Here is an 18,774-nt window from a genome sequence, read left to right on the forward strand (position 1 = left end):
GGTAAGACTCTCCTCTTGATCTTTGCAAATCTGCTGACCTAGCATGTCCTCCTGGGCACACACAACAAAATCACACCACTCTAACTCAGTCAAGAGCATATCAGTACTACTGGACTTACCAGTAGTACTGATACCACCTAAGTTTCAAAGCACCGCTAAACATTTTATGATGGGGCAGTCAACATAGCTCTGAATGTTTGGGCATTTCACTTTCAAGATACCAAATGTTCTGAGAGGGACAATGATGACTCCATCAGGAGAGTAACCCAACCATGGAGAATCAGGGTGAAATCCACATGGCAAGCAGTTGATATCTTTCAGTTCTGCCTGAACTGTGATTGGCTCCATGTCTATTCCACTCTTCATGTCCTTGGTCTGGACAGTCCCCCTAGAGATCCTGCCAAATGTTCAGCAGATGTATGTACATGAATATGGCAAACCACACATATTATGCTTACTCTCATTTTCCTAAAACGTTGCATTTCTTGACTCTGCTCTTAAGTTTCATCTTCAAACCTGTAGGCCATGTCAAATGAGACGTTTTTCTTGTTTTCACAAAACATAGGTATATTCTGATGGCTTGACTCTATTGTTTAATTTGGGCCAAACATCAAGTCTTTCTTATTGTTAGCGACTGAGCTAACGTTAGGCAGTAATGTTATTTAGCAAAGATAGATGAGGTAACCTGTAACCTGTTGCGCGGACAAAAACACAAAAGGCGCTACTTCGGCGTCTTCCCCTCCGGTTTGGGAATTTCCACCATCTTAATATACGAGTGGAAAAACACTAGCTCTTATGTAATTTTTTAATGAACCTATTCATCACTGGTATTTGTCTCCCTGTCATAATCTCTCCTTGGACTCTCTCCAAACTTTGACTTCATACAAGCCAGAAGTTAGTGCCCTCCACCATCTCAACACACTCTTCAGGTGCCCCTCTCCGCGGCGCCTTAAGGGATCTACAAAGGACATCCAGCCAATAGCTGAGTGTAAATCATCCCCCAACTTCTTCTACAGTCAGTCCTTTGAATCTATCCGATAAATTATTTGTGCTATAATCAGGAAGGCCCTTGAAGCCTCTTAATCTTCTTTCGGTATTGACATCCCTTCCGTTTTCCTTTTTTTTTTTTTCTTTAGCCAGGCATTGTGCCCCTCCCCTGTAGGGTTGGGGTATTCTCAGTCAGAACTTTAACCTTGCTCTTTAAAACCCTAAATCTAAGTCCTCTGACTTCAGACTCCTCAGTATCCATATACGGTTGTACATTTATCTTGTACCACATATTTTTCTTCTTACGGGCGTTCTTACTACCACCTCGATGGCGTGTGCGAGGGGTTAACAATGCATTCCTTTCTAACCCATCCCCCGTCAATCTCTCATCAGGGGGGCCTAGGGCCGGGTCCTCGACACTATAATGGGAAATCCTTGGTTTGGGACGCGGTTGATAACGTGACCGTTAATTTCCGCGCTTTATTTACGCACTAACTAGTCCACAAGTGCAATTTGAGACACAGCCATTGATTGTCGGTTTTGTTAGAATTTGACTAAAGCTTCCAGTGTTTTTACACTATGTAAGTTACAGGGTGAGGACATTTGAAATGGTGCCTTTAAGATGTTTTTGGTGTCAGGAATATGGACAGGTGGTAGCTGTTTGTCGGAAACCAGTGTTGTTGAAGAAGGCTTCAGTGGAAAACTTTAAGCTAACTAAAGAACACGCTGTATGTTATCATTGTGGGGGAAAGCGTGAAGCAGGTGCAAAGCAGTGTGATAGCTGGAAGATATAAATTGAGATGGAAGAGACAGGACAGAGTTGGGACGGGGGACGGGATCAGCAAGGTAGATATGACAAGAAAAATTGTCAATTTTTAGACAGAATACGTTTTTGCAATGGTTATCATCTGTGCAAGTGAAATTAAATCGGAGAGGATGGTGTTGGCGCAGCTAGATGGATATCGGGTATATCTACTCATCCTGGGTTTTTTTTTTTTTTTTAATGAAAGAAGTAAACTAAAAAGGGAAACAATAATACATCCAGTAGATGGCGATAATGCAGTGTACTTGGTTGTATACCCACATACAAACTCAAAAGAAGAAGAATTTATGATTGTTTCCGGGAAAAGACAGCATTTTGTATAGCTAGTAAATAATGATTATAACAACTTCTCTCTTGGATTTATTTAGTTCAAAAATGTTGTGTAAATTCAATTGTTAAGAGGACTTGAATCGAAATAACGAAACAATTTCGTCGATACTACTAGTATTACTAGTAAGGTGGGGTTAGGTAGCTAGACTACCAACAATGTTCACAAATGCGGACGGTAGTAGCTAACTCTGGCTGGCTAGCTTGTTGGTGGATACATTGCCACCTCCATAAACCTAGATAGCTAACGTTAGCTAACTGGGTTGCTAGCCAACTATCATGCGATTTTATTGAATACATTTTTTTTTTTTTTTATCACCGATGCGTTCGGTGTTTCTGTTGTTTTGGAGAGAGCTTCAGGAAACATCGAACAAGTTAGCTCTACAGTTTTTATTGTTAGTTACACGTAGTAGTACCCTAGCTTGCGACGAGGTTCCACTTCAGTTGCGTTAGCTAGCCGGCAACCATCATTACAGGCCACGCTAGTACTGTGGTAGGCTGGCGAGCTAACGTTAGTTTAGCTTGCCGGCTTGTTTTTGGTGTACTCATACCAATGATGGCATCTTCGTCTGGAAACGATGATGATCTTACCATACCCAGGGCAGCTATCAACAAAATGATAAAAGAAACTCTTCCTAATGTAAGGGTTGCAAATGATGCCAGGGAGCTCGTGGTGAATTGTTGCACTGAATTTATCCACCTCATCTCTTCCGAGGCAAATGAAATTTGCAACAAATCCGAAAAGAAAACTATTTCTCCAGAACATGTTATAAACGGTAAGATGGCTTAATGGTTATTCACACTGTATGATGTCTCTTTAGCTACTATGGGCAAATGCATTTCTAGGCTCATTTGCTACCTTAGCAGCTATGTTTGTATTTGCATTAGCAGTAGCCGGTATAGCTAATATGGTATATCCATTTAGCTAGCTAAGAACCACCGCTTCTGTCCTATTTGTAACTAACGCAGCCCGGCGAGCTGTCATCTGACAGGAGTTTCATACCCAAGCAAATCTCCCTCACTAGATGGGCTAAACAGGCGTAAAATATTTTTGTGCACGCTAGGTTGGTAACCTATGTCATGGCTGCCGTCTGCTCTTTTTCACATTATTTTGCTCAGCGCTTGAAAGCCTTGGTTTCGCATCCTACATCACCGAGGTGAAAGACGTCCTACAGGAATGTAAAACAGTAGCGCTTAAAAAAAGAAAGGCGAGCTCCCGTCTGGAAAACCTTGGCATTCCAGAAGAAGAGCTTCTCAGACAGCAGCAGGAGTTATTCGCGAAGGTAAAGGCCACAATCAATTTAAATATTGCCTCCAGCAATTAATTTCACAAGCTTCCTTTTCAGGGTGGTATGCCCTAGCTAGGCTTTATTAAAATCGCGAATACTGAATGTTAGCTAACGTTGGTTTAGTGAAGTCTCAAAAGGGTCTTGATCACGAAGCTTGAATCTCATTTGGAGGAATTGGACCTGTCCTTTGTTTTGCATAGGGACACATAACTTTACATGTACATAATACTGGACTATGACTAGCCCCCCACGCGGCTGGAGAACTCCGACGAGAAATTCCGAATTTGCAGAATTCGTTGCAAGTCATCTATACATTTTTTGCAGCAACCTTGACCCCTCTGTTGTTTGTGTGACAGTCCCGTGTCTTGTGCTTGGGCTAGTTCGTTTACACTGAACATAAATGAACCCATTTAGCGTGGCCATTTTTGCTCAAAACACATTGATTAAGGCAGTGAATGACCTTTCCCCAGCTTTTCCCTCCTGAAACAGCACAGAAAACCGCAAAAATTCCGCATATTCCCTCTGGGCTTAGGTATACATTAGGGCTTTCTTAAGGACCACACTTGAGATTTTAGATGTAAACGTGTTCACAGCACAACGTTTTATATCGAGTGAGCAGTGTACCAGTGGTCACTTTGTGTGTTGTTCAATGTACATGGACCTTGTGGACAGTTCATGAGTCGGCCTAACAATGTTGTTACAGGCACGCCAGCAGCAGGCAGAGCTGGCCCAGCAGGAGTGGCTGGAGATGCAGCAGGCTGCACAACAGGCACAGTTAGCTGCAGCCTCCGCTAGTGGGGGTCTCCAGGCCTGCTCCTCTCAGGATGAAGATGAGGACGATGATGTGTAACCAACAGGGCAGAACGTGTTGCACCGGTTGCCACCCTTGATCTCAGCTCATTGAGGCCAGCTCCGACTGTGCTAGCCTCCCCTGCACTTTTGACTTTCAGCCCAGACTGCCTTGACCATTTCATAGTGGAGATTTCGGAGTCAGATTCTGTTTGTCTGAAGGTAACTTTGTTTTTTGTCCCTCCGTTATGTATGGGCTAAGACCTGGCAAAAGTGAAATATTCATAAACTTTTGGTTTAAGGTACAATAGGTAATTTCTGACTTCTAATGTTCAAGGGAGGAATAGCAGCAACAAAAACCTTCAAACCACAACACTGTTTATCCCTCCCTATTCTCTGTAAACATGCTGACATTTGAACGCCATTGGCTATGGCAACTAGAACCAATTTCAACCAATGAACTTGAATTATTATACAATGTTTTGGTACAGAGTGTCGGCCATCAACTGTATATTTTGAAACCCAAATTTAAGGACTATAAACAAAGGCAGAGGGTGAGTCAACATGTCAGTGAGCCTTTTTCAATTATAGGAAGGGATTTGCAATGTTCTAATAACAATGTTTTAACACAAATCTTACCTATTGTACCTTTAAGGTAGAGGGAGCACTTTTAACCTCCTTTTTAAAGTCAGTTGTATATATTATTTTCCTTTTGTTTGATTAAAATGTTCTGTTGAAAAAAACTGCAACAAAATGTTCTTGCTGAATGAGGATATTGTTGTTTTTCCTGGTAAATTATTTTCCCTACAAAACCTTTTTATGTAAAGTGATTTTTCATTCTCCCTAATTGATGCACGCATTATGCATAGAGTTTAGCTCTAAAACACTTCCAGGCCTGTGTGTGATATAAACTCAGTTTAACTTGTGAATATAGTTTTAAAATTATGCTTTCGGTTACTTCTGGGTTTCTAGTCATGCTTTGGTGTACGTAGGTTTTTGGCTTATTCCATCCCTTTTCAGTATTGCTGTCGCTGCTTGCGGAAGTAGTCTAAATGAGGTAGGAAATACTTTTTGCTAGAACCAAAGAGAGGAGAGGGAGCACTGTAGGTGATGGAGTAAATGTTTGATCGCTGTTTTGCATTTGTTCCTTCTATAAGAAAGAAAAAGAAAAGGTTTGGTTTGTACTGTATGTACCCTTACTGTCAAGTAAACGGGAACTTTCATTTTGTAAAACGTTATTTTGATATCTACGTTTTTTTTTCTTTTCCATTGCGAGGCATAAAAGTTCCATTGTGAATGTGTGGTGAAATCCAAAGTGATGATGATTGACATCCAATCTCATGCCTTCTCATAATTTCTCTAAGCAATAAAGTTGACATGTTTCGTAAAAGTAAAATGTTTTTCTTTCTAGATTTTTCGAATGTTTCCTACATTTGTATATTTGGAGCATTTCACACTGCTCATTTTCTCTTGTGTTTATATCAGATATGAAGAGTTTGAATGTGTTTTGATTTGTATCCCAGTTGCGCCTATTCTGCAAATAGCAATGTTAGATTTAGGTTTAACTGGCTCAATCAGCAGTCTTTGGAAAATAAATATACTGGTTATGGTGCTAAAATTCTGCTTTCCTCCACTAGGGGTTGCTGTTGTTCTAATATAAAGCCCTTTCTTAGTGTGGTGGTGATGGTGGTTAGATGCCCAACAGTCTCCCTCTTTTTTCAAACATTATTTTAAACCTTTTTTTCCTCAATTTAATTGGTAATTCTGTATTGTGAATGCAAATTACATTATTCCAATGGGGCATAGCACTTGTGTGATTCACTTATAAGGGGGGGAGTTTCAAGGCCTACTTTGCCGTCAGTCCCTTCATGAAGTGAGATACCAGTGTGGTTGCCTCCCTAGCGTGATGTACTGAAATAGCAGCCACATACCCCATATTGTAGAGGTAGATTTGTTTGCATCAAGCAGGGACTGCACACTGCAATATAATTGGCACTGGCATGTGATTCACACCATGTCCCAACAGTCTCCACCTGCTCACATGCAATGAATGGGTGGAGGGTACCAGAGAGTTCAGCATGCTGAACTGCCCAATCACAAGACATCAGTAGTGGTTCTGGCCTCTCAGAGGCCAAACGCAGAGCTGCAGGCAATCTGGGTCCAGATGTCATACGAGACCATCCAGTTGTGCAAGGTGATCCTTCTCGGATCGTGCCACAGCTCCCTATCGAGGAGTCTGAGCTGCACAGAAACCATAGTCTTCCTGAGTCCAGCTGGAACCCACCAGCAGAAGTCTTAGGGTAGAAGGGTTGCTACGTCAAACCCTGCCTAGGGTCAGAAGAGACAGGGGAATTTGCCTCACTGAATCTGCACAAGATCTGTTCCACGTCTGGGTGGAGTCTTCATTCCACCAGGGAGGGCATCTGGCAGGACAGAAAGTCTACCATCGGATTGAGCATACCAGGCAAATACATGGCTCTGAGCCTCAAAAGACGATGAAGGGTCCAGGTGTGCAGCTGCTGTGACACTGCAAAGCTGCTGCTGACCTGGTTCCTCCTTGGTTGTTGACCTGATATGACAACAGAGGTACTGTCTGTCCACACAAGAACATGCTTGCCCTCCCAAGACTGGCAAGAAGTGATTTTGCACTGCCCTGAGCTCTAGGACATTTACAGTTGTGTTCAAATAAATAGCAGTGCATTCAAAAATGTGAATAAAGTGCAAATATTTTTTAATAGCTTTTAGTTCAATATTTCAAATCGAGTGGAAACAGTACACATTCAATTCCAAATCAAAGCATTAGCAAATTTTATCAAGTCTGTTATTCTTTTACAGGAAGCAAAGAAAAGGAATATAAAAAAAAAAGGCAGTCGCCATTTTTCTGTTCAAATTCTCTTCAAACTGTATAAGCTGAAGGAATTTTTCAAGATTTAACTTCACTTTAAATTACTGAACTAATATTTAGTTGCATAACCATTGTTTTTGATAACTGCTATCTGCGTTGCATCGAGTCAATAAACTTCTAGCACCTAGAAACAGGTATTTCAGTCCAGTTCCTGTGAACTTTTAGGTTTTGCTTCCGCAACTGCATTTTTAATGTAACCCCACAAGTTTTCAATGGGGTTGAGGTAGGGGGATTGAGCTGGCCAGTCCATTACCTCAATCCTTTTTGTCTGGAACCAAGATGTTGCTCGTGTGTTTGCGGTCGTTGTCATGTTGAAACCATTTCAGGGGCATTTCCTCTTCGGCATAGAGCAACATAATCTCTTCAAGTATTTTGCTGTATTCAAACTGATCCATGATCTCTGGTATAGTATGAAAAACATCCCCATACCATGATTTTTTGCAACACCATGCTTCACTGTCTTCACAGTGTACTGTGGCATGAATTCAGTAGCGTACTATGGATGACCACTAGACCTGAAAGGAACAATTTTACTCTAATCAGTCCACAGAATATTACACCATTTCTTTTTGGGCCAATCGATGTGTTCCTTGGCAAATTTTTACAGATTCTGCACCTGCCCTTTTTTCAACAATGGTGCTTTACGGGGTCTTCTTACTGATAGCTTAGCTTCGAACAAACATCTTCTGACTGTAACAGCACTTACAGGTAATTGTAGATCATCTTTGATCTTTCTGGAGCTGATGAATGACTGAATCTTTGCCATTCTGACTATTCTTCGATCCATTTTAATAGTAGTTGCTTGTTTTCTTCTGCGTGTTTTGGGTTTGTTACCATTTTAAAGCATTTGAGATCATTTTAGCTGAGTATCCTATAATTTGTTCGGAGTTTTCCTCCGAACAATGTTTGGAATGGTCCATTTTACTTGGCAATTCAGAAGGAAATATATTTTATAACAATGTATGAAATGTATTTGCTTCCCTTCTTCCTTAATAAAGGACAATTAATGACACCTGTTTTTTCAGATAATTAATTATCTAATTAAACTCCACACTGCTATTACTTTGAACACACCCCTTTCAATGAATGAGTCAATTACTCAGAACAAGCAGCATGCATGTCATGACAGTCTGTTAGTTTTTCTATTACAATACTACACATTAACATTAACATTAACACTAGAACACTCAGTTTTTAATTTAAGTTCCAAACACAAAAAAAAAAAACACATTTGCACGAGGATTAAAGCAAGTAATTGTTTGATTTACAATGCGTGGGCAAAAGGCAGGAATACACCCTGGACAGGTTGCCAGTCCATCGCAGGGCACACACACCATTCACTCACACACTCATAACTATGGGCAATTTAGACTCTCCAATCAGCCTAACCTGCATGTCTTTGGACTATTTGTATGTCCTTGGTTTTTTATCAAAATATTGTTAACAGTATAAGTTCACAAAATGTCCTTAGAATTCCTCAAAAAGGGAAATGTTCTGCTCTTGACTAGAATCCAGGGCTGTGGGCTATTGCCAGTAAGGTGAAACAAACGCCACTTGACACTCCATAGATAGAATGCTGGAAAGAGCTTCTCTACAGCCTCTGGAGGAAGAAAATATCTGTAGGTCCAACCTATGTTGCGAGGCTACCAGCAGATCAACTGTCAGCAGTGAGAAAAGTTTGACCTGCTTACCATGGTTAAGTAAATACAGCATCCATGTTCTGCAATGGCCATCTCAGTCTCCAGACTCAAAGACCTGTGCTCTGAACTAAAGAGGGGGGTCCATAAGGGCAAATCCAAGGATATTGATGATTATGAAAAGTCTGAATGCAGGAATGGTAAAAAATTTATCCAAATGTGTTCTCTAACTACACACAACTATAGGACTACCATCTGCCGGGGGAGTTTGCACAAAGTATTAAACCAGGGCTGGCAATAATTATGGAACCTTTATACAGTGGTGTGAAAAAGTGTTTGCCCCCTTCCTGATTTCTTATTTCTTTGCATGTTTGTCACACTTAAATGTTTCAGATCATCAAAAAAATTTAAATATTAGTCAAAGACAAGACAAGTAAACACAAAATGCAGTTTTTAAATGATGGTTTTTATTATTAAGTGAGAAAAAAATTTCAAACCTACATGGCCCTGTGTGAAAAAGTGATTGCCCCCCCTGTTAAAACATAACTTAACTGTGGTTTATCAAACCTGAGTTCAATTTCTCTAGCCACACCCAGGCCTGATGACTGCCATACCTGTTCTCAATCAAGAAATCACTTAAATAGGACCTGCCTGACAAAGTGAAGTAGACCAAATGATCCTCAAAAGCTAGACATCATGCTGAGATCTAAAGAAATTCAGGAACAAATGAGAAAGAAAGTAATTGAGATCTATCAGTCTGGAAAAGGTTATAAAGCCATTTCTAAAGCTTTGGGACTCCAGCGAACCACAGTGAGAGCCATTATCCACAAATGGCGAAAACATGGAACAGTGGTGAACCTTCCCAGGAGTGGCCGGCCGACCAAAATTACCTCAAGAGCGCAGCGACGACTCATCCAAGAGGTCACAAAAGACCCCACAACAAACATCCAAAGAATTGCAGGCCTCACTTGCCTCAGTTAAGGTCAGTGTTCATGACTCCACCATAAGAAAGAGACTGGGCAAAAATGGCCTGCATGGCAGAGTTCCAAGACGAAAACCACTGCTGAGCAAAAAGAACATTAAGGCTCGTCTCAATTTTGCCAGAAAACATCTTGATGATCCCCAAGGCTTTTGGGGAAATACTCTGTGGTCTGACGAGACAAAAGTTGAACTTTTTGGAAGGTGTGTGTCCCATTACATCTGGCGTAAAAGTAACACCGCATTTCAGAAAAAGAACATCATACCAACAGTAAAATATGGTGGTGGTAGTGTGATGGTCTGGGGCTGTTTTGCTGCTTCAGGACCTGGAAGACTTGCTGTGATAAATGGAACCATGAATTCTGCTGTCTACCAAAAAATCCTGAAGGAGAATGTCCGGCCATCTGTTCATGACCTCAAGCTGAAACGAACTTGGGTTCTGCAGCAGGACAATGATCCAAAACACACCAGCAAGTCCACCTCTGAATGGCTGAAGAAAAACAAAATGAAGACTTTGGAGTGGCCTAGTCAAAGTCCTGACCTGAATCCTATTGAGATGCTGTGGCATGACCTTAAATGCTCGAATGCGGTTCATGCTCGAAAAACCCTCCAATGTGGCTGAATTACAACAATTCTGCAAAGATGAGTGGGCCAAAATTCCTCCACAGTGCTGTAAGAGACTCATTGCAAGTTATCGCAAACGCTTGATTGCAGTTGTTGCTGCTAAGGGTGGCCCAACCAGTTATTAGGTTTAGGGGGCAATCACTTTTTCACACAGGGCCATGTAGGTCTTCCTCCCTTCATTTAAAAACTGCATTTTGTGTTTACTTGTGTTGTCTTTGACTAATATTTAAATTTGTTTGATGATCTGAAACATTTAAGTGTGATAAACATGCAAAAAAAAAAGAAATCAGGAAGGGGGCAAACACTTTTTCACACCACTGTATATATTTTTTTCTAAATCATTCATAAATCACTTTACACATGTTGGAATTTTTTTATTTTCTTATTCTTTTTTGGCATCAAGAGTGCCAATAATTCTAGAGCCCACAGTATCCTAGCCCAAAACGAAACATTAAGATTCTCATTGTGTTATCGACGAAAGCATTCTGCATAAGTATTATTTTTGTACATTTCCTATATTTGTTTTTGTTCTCCACATTGTGAAGTGTCTTCCTTTAAAGTGTGAACGTTGACGTCGGTTAAGATAAAATAGCATACTCTAAATATTGCACAAAGACGCGAGATTAACATAGGGAAATAAGACACATAAAACCCAAGACTCTGTATGCTAAGCTTTAGCAGGTTTGAGTCTACACCAAGCAGTCGCTGAGATGCAATTTACCACTGTTTCATGAACGGACTAGTCCATACAAAAGAAAATGAATAAAAAAACAGGGTGGTATTGTTTACAGCCTCTCAAAATGCGGCAACATTATAGCTTCCACATTTCAAATGCGTTGGTTTTGGATTAAAATAAGGATATGGAAAATGAGTGTCTTTTATGAGCGAGAAAAATTACTAAATTTATCGAACGATAGTAATATTCCCTCGTTGCTAAATGGTATTTTCCTATCTTTGTCGGCCATATATAGTGCGTACACAACACTGGAATTTTATTTACAATAAGGTAATGCATCCCGACCAGATGATTGCATCAGGTAAGGTGTCCAGATACTTTTTTTAAGAATCGGAATCCAGCAGAAGTAAACCCAGAATTATCATTATTGTCAACAACAGAATATGGTAGCTGGGAAGCAAGTATAAATCCAATATCCAAAAAAGAGAAAAAAAGGAAAAAGAAACAATAGGCTACAGATTAGTTTGTCACCGTTTGGGAGTGTGCCACTGCAGTCGATGTGAATTCTCCTAAGGGCTACTTAGGAGTCCAAAAAGTGTGAAAAGGTGTTGCATTTCAACTATAAACATTAATAAAGCCAACAAAGTGAAATCCGCTGCGTGAGCTGATATTGTACCAAATCACTTCATCCCGTTGCCATATTCGACTGTTTAATATAGCTGAATCTGGCGAACGTTGCAACATGTACTAGTACCTACAATTACATATTGAATGTAGCTACTAAATCTGTCAGGAACGGTACATGGAAAAGGTTGCAATTTTGCTTTTTTCTCGCTTTTTATGTTCCCAATAGATGGTTAAAGAGACAGATTGTTTTAGAGCTGAGGTTATTTTGATGATTTTGAAGCTTTGTCAGTTGTTATTAATGCTATATGGGTGTCATATTAGTCGTAATAATTGCAAAAATGATGATGTGTTCAAATTATTTTATTTTCTTGATAGTCTAACACTGGCTTTATATTACTGCAAATTAAAGCCATAACACTTGCTGACCTGATTGTTCTGCATTCAACTTGCAGAGATAACGACTGTTAGCTAGACTATAGATGAAAAGTTATTAAGGAGGCTAAAATTGATTTATATTCTACGATTTTTCCAGGCAGTCCACAAATAGCATAGACAGATCTTATTCTCTGTGTGCTGGCACAAAGAGGAATATTCAAATTCGTTATTGCTGTTTCCTTTCATGGTTTACCTAGGTTACCCACGCAAAATCAATTCCCATTCTTTTTTTTCTTTTTTCAGCAGATTAATTAAGTCTGTGGATATGTAGACTCAACCCTTGGCTGCCATAAACTGACAAATATCAGCATTTTGTAATCTTGGTACCCACTGGAGGCTCCGGAAGATCTGAGAAGCCATGCCGGAGCAAAGCAATGACTACCGGGTAGTGGTCTTTGGGGCGGCTGGTGTTGGTAAGAGTTCTCTAGTTCTGCGGTTCATTAAAGGAACCTTCCGGGAGACCTACATCCCCACCATCGAAGACACATATCGGCAGGTGATCAGCTGCGACAAGAACATCTGCACCCTGCAGATCACGGACACAACAGGCAGCCACCAGTTCCCCCGCCATGCAACGCGTCTCCATTTCCCGGGGCCATGCCTTCATCCTGGTCTACTCGGTCATCAGCCGGCAGTCTGTGGAGGAGCTGCAGCCCATCTACGAGCAGATATGCCAGATAAAGGGCGCTGATGTATACAGGATCCCTGTCATGCTTGTGGGCAACAAGACCGATGAGACGCATCGAGAGGTGCAGACCAGCGAGGGGGAGAGCCTGGCCGCCCGCTGGAAGTGCTCCTTCATGGAAACCTCGGCAAAGACCAACTACAATGTTCAGGAACTGTTCCAGGAGCTGCTGAACCTGGAGAAGAGGAGAGTGATTAGCCTGCAGGTGGATGGAAAAAAGTCCAAGGCAATGAGAGCCAGAGACAGACTGAAGGGGAAGTGCGCCATCATATGAGTGGTGCTGAAACTGTATGGCATTGTTTCGGTTCTGGACATTGCATCAAATATACCTAGTTCTGTTCTACATTTGGGGTAGGCAACCCTGGCCTTGAAGTGTGAGAGATGTTCCTGTTTTTTTCTCTATCGAAATATATAACTCAATAATTGGATTAATTACTAGGCTTGATGAGTGCAGGTGATCATGTGTTGGAGGTGGTCTGCTGTTGCACCTTTCCAGCTCTACAGTCTAAATAATCAGTCAAACTCTTGTGATCAAGTTTGGATGGAATAAAAAAAATGGAGAACCAGAAACATCAATGGCTCTCCAGGACAACACTTGCCTACCCAATTCCTGTAAATAAATGTATATACACAATCATGTGATTGTTACAAATCAGAGGGTATAACAGTTGTACAAACATAGCATATTATCCTGCAACTAATTCAAAAATGGAAGTGGTTTCATGAGTATTTGGAGTGTATAGGTGACCATAGTGCTCAGTTATTTTCAACCTGCTGCTTTTTTTTTTACTTTTTGTGATTACAAGAAAGCACTTTCATGTTATTGCATAATAAAATGCCTTCAATGGTAATGTTGTGTGAGTTTATATTCTCATCCTATCACTAACTTTTAGCATTAAGTTAGCCATTTAAATAATGTCTTATTTACTGAAATGTTTTTACCCAAACATGATTTACCCAATTGAAACTGTAGGGTCCTCGCACAGGCCGCCAAATAACGCAGGGATTTTACTCTCTACGAAACCGGGGCGCCAATTAATGTTATGTAGCAGTATAACTGCAAAAAGTAATCAGTCTCATAAAATTACTGTTATCAGAAATATCTAACCACAAATTAATAATTAAAATAACCATTATCAATGATTAAACATACCGATAACCTGAAGGTTGGAAGTTCTTCGAAAGACTGCTCTCATGTCTATGTGACGCCAAAACAGACACCGGGTTTAATAAAATATATTTATTAAACAAACACAGAACAGATAAACTAACAGGAAGTTAGTAGGGTAAGTTAGTATGTGCGCGCGTGTGTGTGAGCATGCAAACTCCACACAGAGAGACCCCGGCCAATCGGGATTCAAACCCAGGACCTCCTTGCTGTGAGGCAGCAGTGCTACCCACTGCACCATCCGTGCCGCCTTATTGCCGAATGCAATAATCAAAATGATTACAATTACCCAAATATGTCTATGTCTCATAAAGTGAAAACAGAGTGTATATCGGACAATATTTACTCTATGTATATGTCTTTAAATGAGTGTTGAGCCAACACACCTAAAATTGATTAAATATAATTTTTTACAAAGCCAATGTACTATTAAATTAGCTGTAAGCTGTCACTTCCTATATTTAATAAGCAGATCTATGAATATCTGCGATGTATAGTTTCCAGAATGTGACAGTGGTGGTTTGCTACAAGAGATAATTGTTGCAGTCTTTCCATGGGAACACATTGACCAAAGATATAGTTTCAAAAAGCACACATCAGCTGATGGAAGATAGATGGCGTACTTTAAGTGGAGATAGTTTACACCCATTACACCAGTTCCATTTTTCTAGTTTTTATGTATCACCCATTGTCACTTGTTGACTTATGTATAGATAAAGGAATAGTGTATAGATAACATCTGAGGGCACTGCTTTTTTTCTTAAATACATGGTGCACACTTTTGATTCCCAGACATCCCATGGGGATGTTTTTTTGGGGGGGTTTTTTTGGTTACATGGGGGACTTTGTGTATGCTGAGAATTGCAACCAACCCAGATATTAGTATACAGCAATTGCAGTGCTTCAGACGAGGCAGCTTTATAGAATCAGAGATATGGTGGTGAAAGGGAGTCCCTATTGTTGTTTTCTCCTGTACACTGCATTAGCCAGTTGTGATGTGTGGGAGGGGGATTTCCACTCTCGCTTACAATGTGGTTTTTCATAATGGTGCTCCCCTGGGCTCTGCTACATGGTGGCGATGTGGGCAGACCTCATGTTGTCATAGCTGCATCCAACAGTACTCTGTCTGTGTACACTCTGTGGGAGGAAGATCAATAGAAATAGACATCCCTTCATGCGGTATCTTTCTTGTGGGGGGCTGCTGCGTGATCACTGATGTTCAGTGGAGGAAAAGAAAAGTATGGGTGGCTTGTTAAGGAAACATACAATTGTGACGGAGTGTACGTGCTGTGTAACGGTGAAGGAATGCCTGGGCGAGGAAGGGTCCACTGCAGATACTCTCATGGTTAGGTCACGTGGAGATGGTATGCTGGCTCAAATCAGTCTTCAAATGAGTCTGGATGTAAACATTTGTACCTCCAAAATAATTGTCTTATTTTATTATGTGTATACACTGCAGAAACTTTAAGAGTGTTATGCAGTATGGTCTACTTATCACTTTAATCCATTGATTGAATGAAAGACAATTGCATATGGAGATATGTACAAAACCTTGCTTATCCTATTTCCATAACAAAAAAGTATGATTACTTGTGGCGTTGTATTCACAGTGGAATTAAATTCAAACAAGATATTACAAGATGATAATGAATTCGACACGAACTCAAGATATATCGTAATGCATTTCGTATCTCTTTATAAGAAAATTCACTTGAATCAAAGCTCGAAAGTAGAAAAACAAATTCTCAAAATAATTTAGCAGATAATGTATTCAGTTGATCTCATGGGATTTTCACATTCAACATTCTCTAGAGTTTGCAGAGAATGATGCAAAAATAAAAAAACAAAGTCTACTTACACCAGGTCTCCAATAGATTACTTCCTTGGCTCACATGACTTTAGTTGGACTAAAGCAATAAATACCTTTTTTAAATTACTCTATAGTATCCCAATACTCTAACTTAATTCTGAATAATAAAAGGACAACCGCAGTTGAAAATCGAGTGCTGTATTTTTCTTTTGCAGATACAGTCCATAATTATTTGGACAGCGGTACAATTTCTATTCTTTTGACTCCGTAGCGCATTGGATTTGATTAATATGGGGGCAAATTCCCCTTTTATACATAGTTCCCCCCTATTTTAAGGGACCAAAAGTAAATGGAAAGTTGGCTTCTAATGTGTTTCTGATTAATCAGGTGTATTGAATTGCTTCCTTAGTGCAGGTATAAGAAAGCTTTCACTATTTGGTCTCGATTCTAGGCTTTTTATTGCCTTTGGAGTGTGTTATTGGCATTTGTCAATGAAACTTTAATGCATCAGTGATATGCATTAACCAGTAGGCGTGGTCCTAGGATTTCCCTGCTTCCTTCCTGCAAAACCAAGCCCAGCTGTCACAGAGGGTTACACTTAAAGAATCTCTGTCTCTGTCATTCTAACAGTCCAATGAGACAGCAGCATAATGCATGTGTTTCTGGGCCGCAACATCTATTGAGATAATTATTCATTAATCAACCCTGATCTGTATTGAAACACTAAAGATAATGTGCAAGGCAACTGGATTGATTTTCCTTTGAGGGAAGCAAGAAGGTGGAGGGATGTGCTTCCTTAAGCGTTTGACTATATGTGGACCTTATTTCCAGCAGAATCCTTTGTTCAGAAGAACACTTATGTTGACAATTAATAGTCAAGAGTGCTCTTTAGTTACAGCAAGCCTCCAAGAGCTCTTCTATTCTAGTTTTATTTTTGGTCATGAGTAACCATAACAATGTTCCATACTTCACAGCTAGCTTTTCTTTTCTATCCAGCACCATGCAAGCTGCATCACTCATACCAACCCCTACCATGCCAAAAAGGGAAGTAATGAGCCACGTCAATCAACAAAACCTTTAGCAAGTCTGTGCCCCCAGGTAGAGCTCAATCTGTGGCCCACAAAACACAGATTGAGCAGATACACATCCAGACCACTTCAAAATCATGCATCATAGTTTTCTCTGATGAGCGCCTGATACATAAATATTCATGCTCAGATGGGAAATCAATATTCAGATTTTGGTTGCCAAAATAGGCAATGGACCTCACTCATCAAACATGTGTACAATCATAAACTGTATAGCTATAGGAAAGTTTCCACAGACATTTTGGCATTCAAAATTCTTAATCATTTTATCTGAAATGTTCTTCATGATGGTGGCACGGATGGTGCAGTGGGTAGCACTGCCGAATCCCCGTCTGCATGTTCTCCCCGTGTCTGTGTGGGTTTCCTCCGGGTACTCCGGTTTCCTCCCACAGTCCAAAGACATGCAGGTTAGGCTGATTGGAGAGTCTAAATTGCCCATAGGTATGAGTGTGTGAATGAATGGTGTGTGTGCCCTGTGATGGACTGGCGACCTGTCCAGGGTGTATTCCTGCCTTTCACCCAATGTATGCTGGGATAGGCTCCAGCCCCCTGCAACCCTGTTCAGGATAAGCGGATTATGTATGTATGTATGTATGTATGTATGTATGTATGTATGTATGTATGTATGTATGATGTTCTTTATGATCAAAATCTATCTGTTTTTGGAAGCAAGCATAAAAGCATATACGAAGAAGGAATTTATAAGGCTTTATTAATTATGCAAAGTCAGTTTAATCGCCAAGGCATCCGGTTATGATCCCCTTCTTCAGCCGATGCCACTCGGATGCAATTGTTATGTAATTCACCAAGTATTCTTGAAAATCAGGAGATTGGACAAAATGTAAAACAAATTCTAAAAAAGCGCATTTCTTTTTGCTGGACCCGTAGCGTCTCTCAGATGTTTTATCTGGAGAAATCATTGAATATAATGTCAGATAAATAATCTGTAGAATTCAATTAGGAACTAATATGTAAGAACACCAACAGCTGAAATGTGAATGCTTCGACCCAATGGGAGATATCAAATTGCCATGTAGCTAATCAGTGGCACTCTTTATGGCTTAATACGCTCTCTTACTCCTTCTTTATCACATATTAGACAGCAATGGGGGACATGAATCTGAAACATGAATTTGAGGACGAGGAATGGGATGAAGTCCTGCATTGAATCCATTCCTCTTCCATATGTGCCAGACATGGCCTAATAATCAATTAAAAATGGTTCACCATAAAGCTAAGTTATCCCAAATCAAACCAGACATAGACCCTATGTGCAATAGGTGTCACCAAGCTCCTGCTTCTCTTTTACATATATTTTTGCTTTGCCCATCCCTTGCCCCTTTCTGGTCATCTATTTTTTGATTGCTTTTCCTCTGTTGTGGATAAGCACATTGACTCATGAACACTGGTACCATTGTTTTGTCTCTCTCCAAAAGATATTCGACTCTCTCCCCTTCAGTCTCATGCATTAGCTTTCTCCACTCTCATAGCCAGATGCAGGTACTCCCCCCCCATCATATGAAAATTGGTTGAAAGACATGATTAAATTTGTATATTTGGAAATCCGGCATCCCCTAATCCTCACATTTTTATATTCATCGTCATGTGTACTATTTTTACATATCTAGTATCTGCTGGAGAATAAGAAATCTAACTACTTATGTATTTCCTTATTTTATTTTTTTACTATATTTTACTTTACTTACTCTTTTCTTTTCTTTATTTATGTATTTCCTTATTTTTTCTCCTCTTGGGAATCGGGAGGGTGGGAGGGATGGGTTTAAATACATTACAGTAATATCTTTTAGAACATTTATGTCTTGAGAAATGTTTATTAATTAATATTCCATTTTCGTAATCTTACTTAAAAATGTGTTTAATATTGTACTATTTACGGTTCAGGTTCACTTCTGTTCACTTAGATAT

The 18,774-nt window shown here is 40.1% G+C and overlaps 1 protein-coding gene and 1 pseudogene across 1 annotated transcript; both read left to right on the top strand.

Annotated features, from left to right (window-relative positions):
* The first annotated feature begins 2,101 nt into the window (after nt 1-2,101).
* On the top strand, nt 2,102-5,611 carry dr1 (down-regulator of transcription 1). The gene is made up of 3 exons (XM_061239618.1): nt 2,102-2,913; nt 3,257-3,420; nt 4,130-5,611. Exons 1-3 carry the CDS (start codon nt 2,691-2,693, stop codon nt 4,274-4,276), a joined length of 534 nt encoding a protein of 177 aa, XP_061095602.1. The 5' UTR covers nt 2,102-2,690; the 3' UTR covers nt 4,277-5,611.
* Nucleotides 5,612-11,378: 5,767 nt separating this feature from the next.
* On the top strand, nt 11,379-13,471 carry LOC133127612 (GTP-binding protein Di-Ras2-like; annotated as a pseudogene).
* The last annotated feature ends 5,303 nt before the right edge of the window (nt 13,472-18,774 follow it).

Source organism: Conger conger, chromosome 4, assembly GCF_963514075.1.
Source record: "Conger conger chromosome 4, fConCon1.1, whole genome shotgun sequence".
NCBI classification, from domain to species: Eukaryota; Metazoa; Chordata; class Actinopteri; order Anguilliformes; family Congridae; genus Conger; species Conger conger.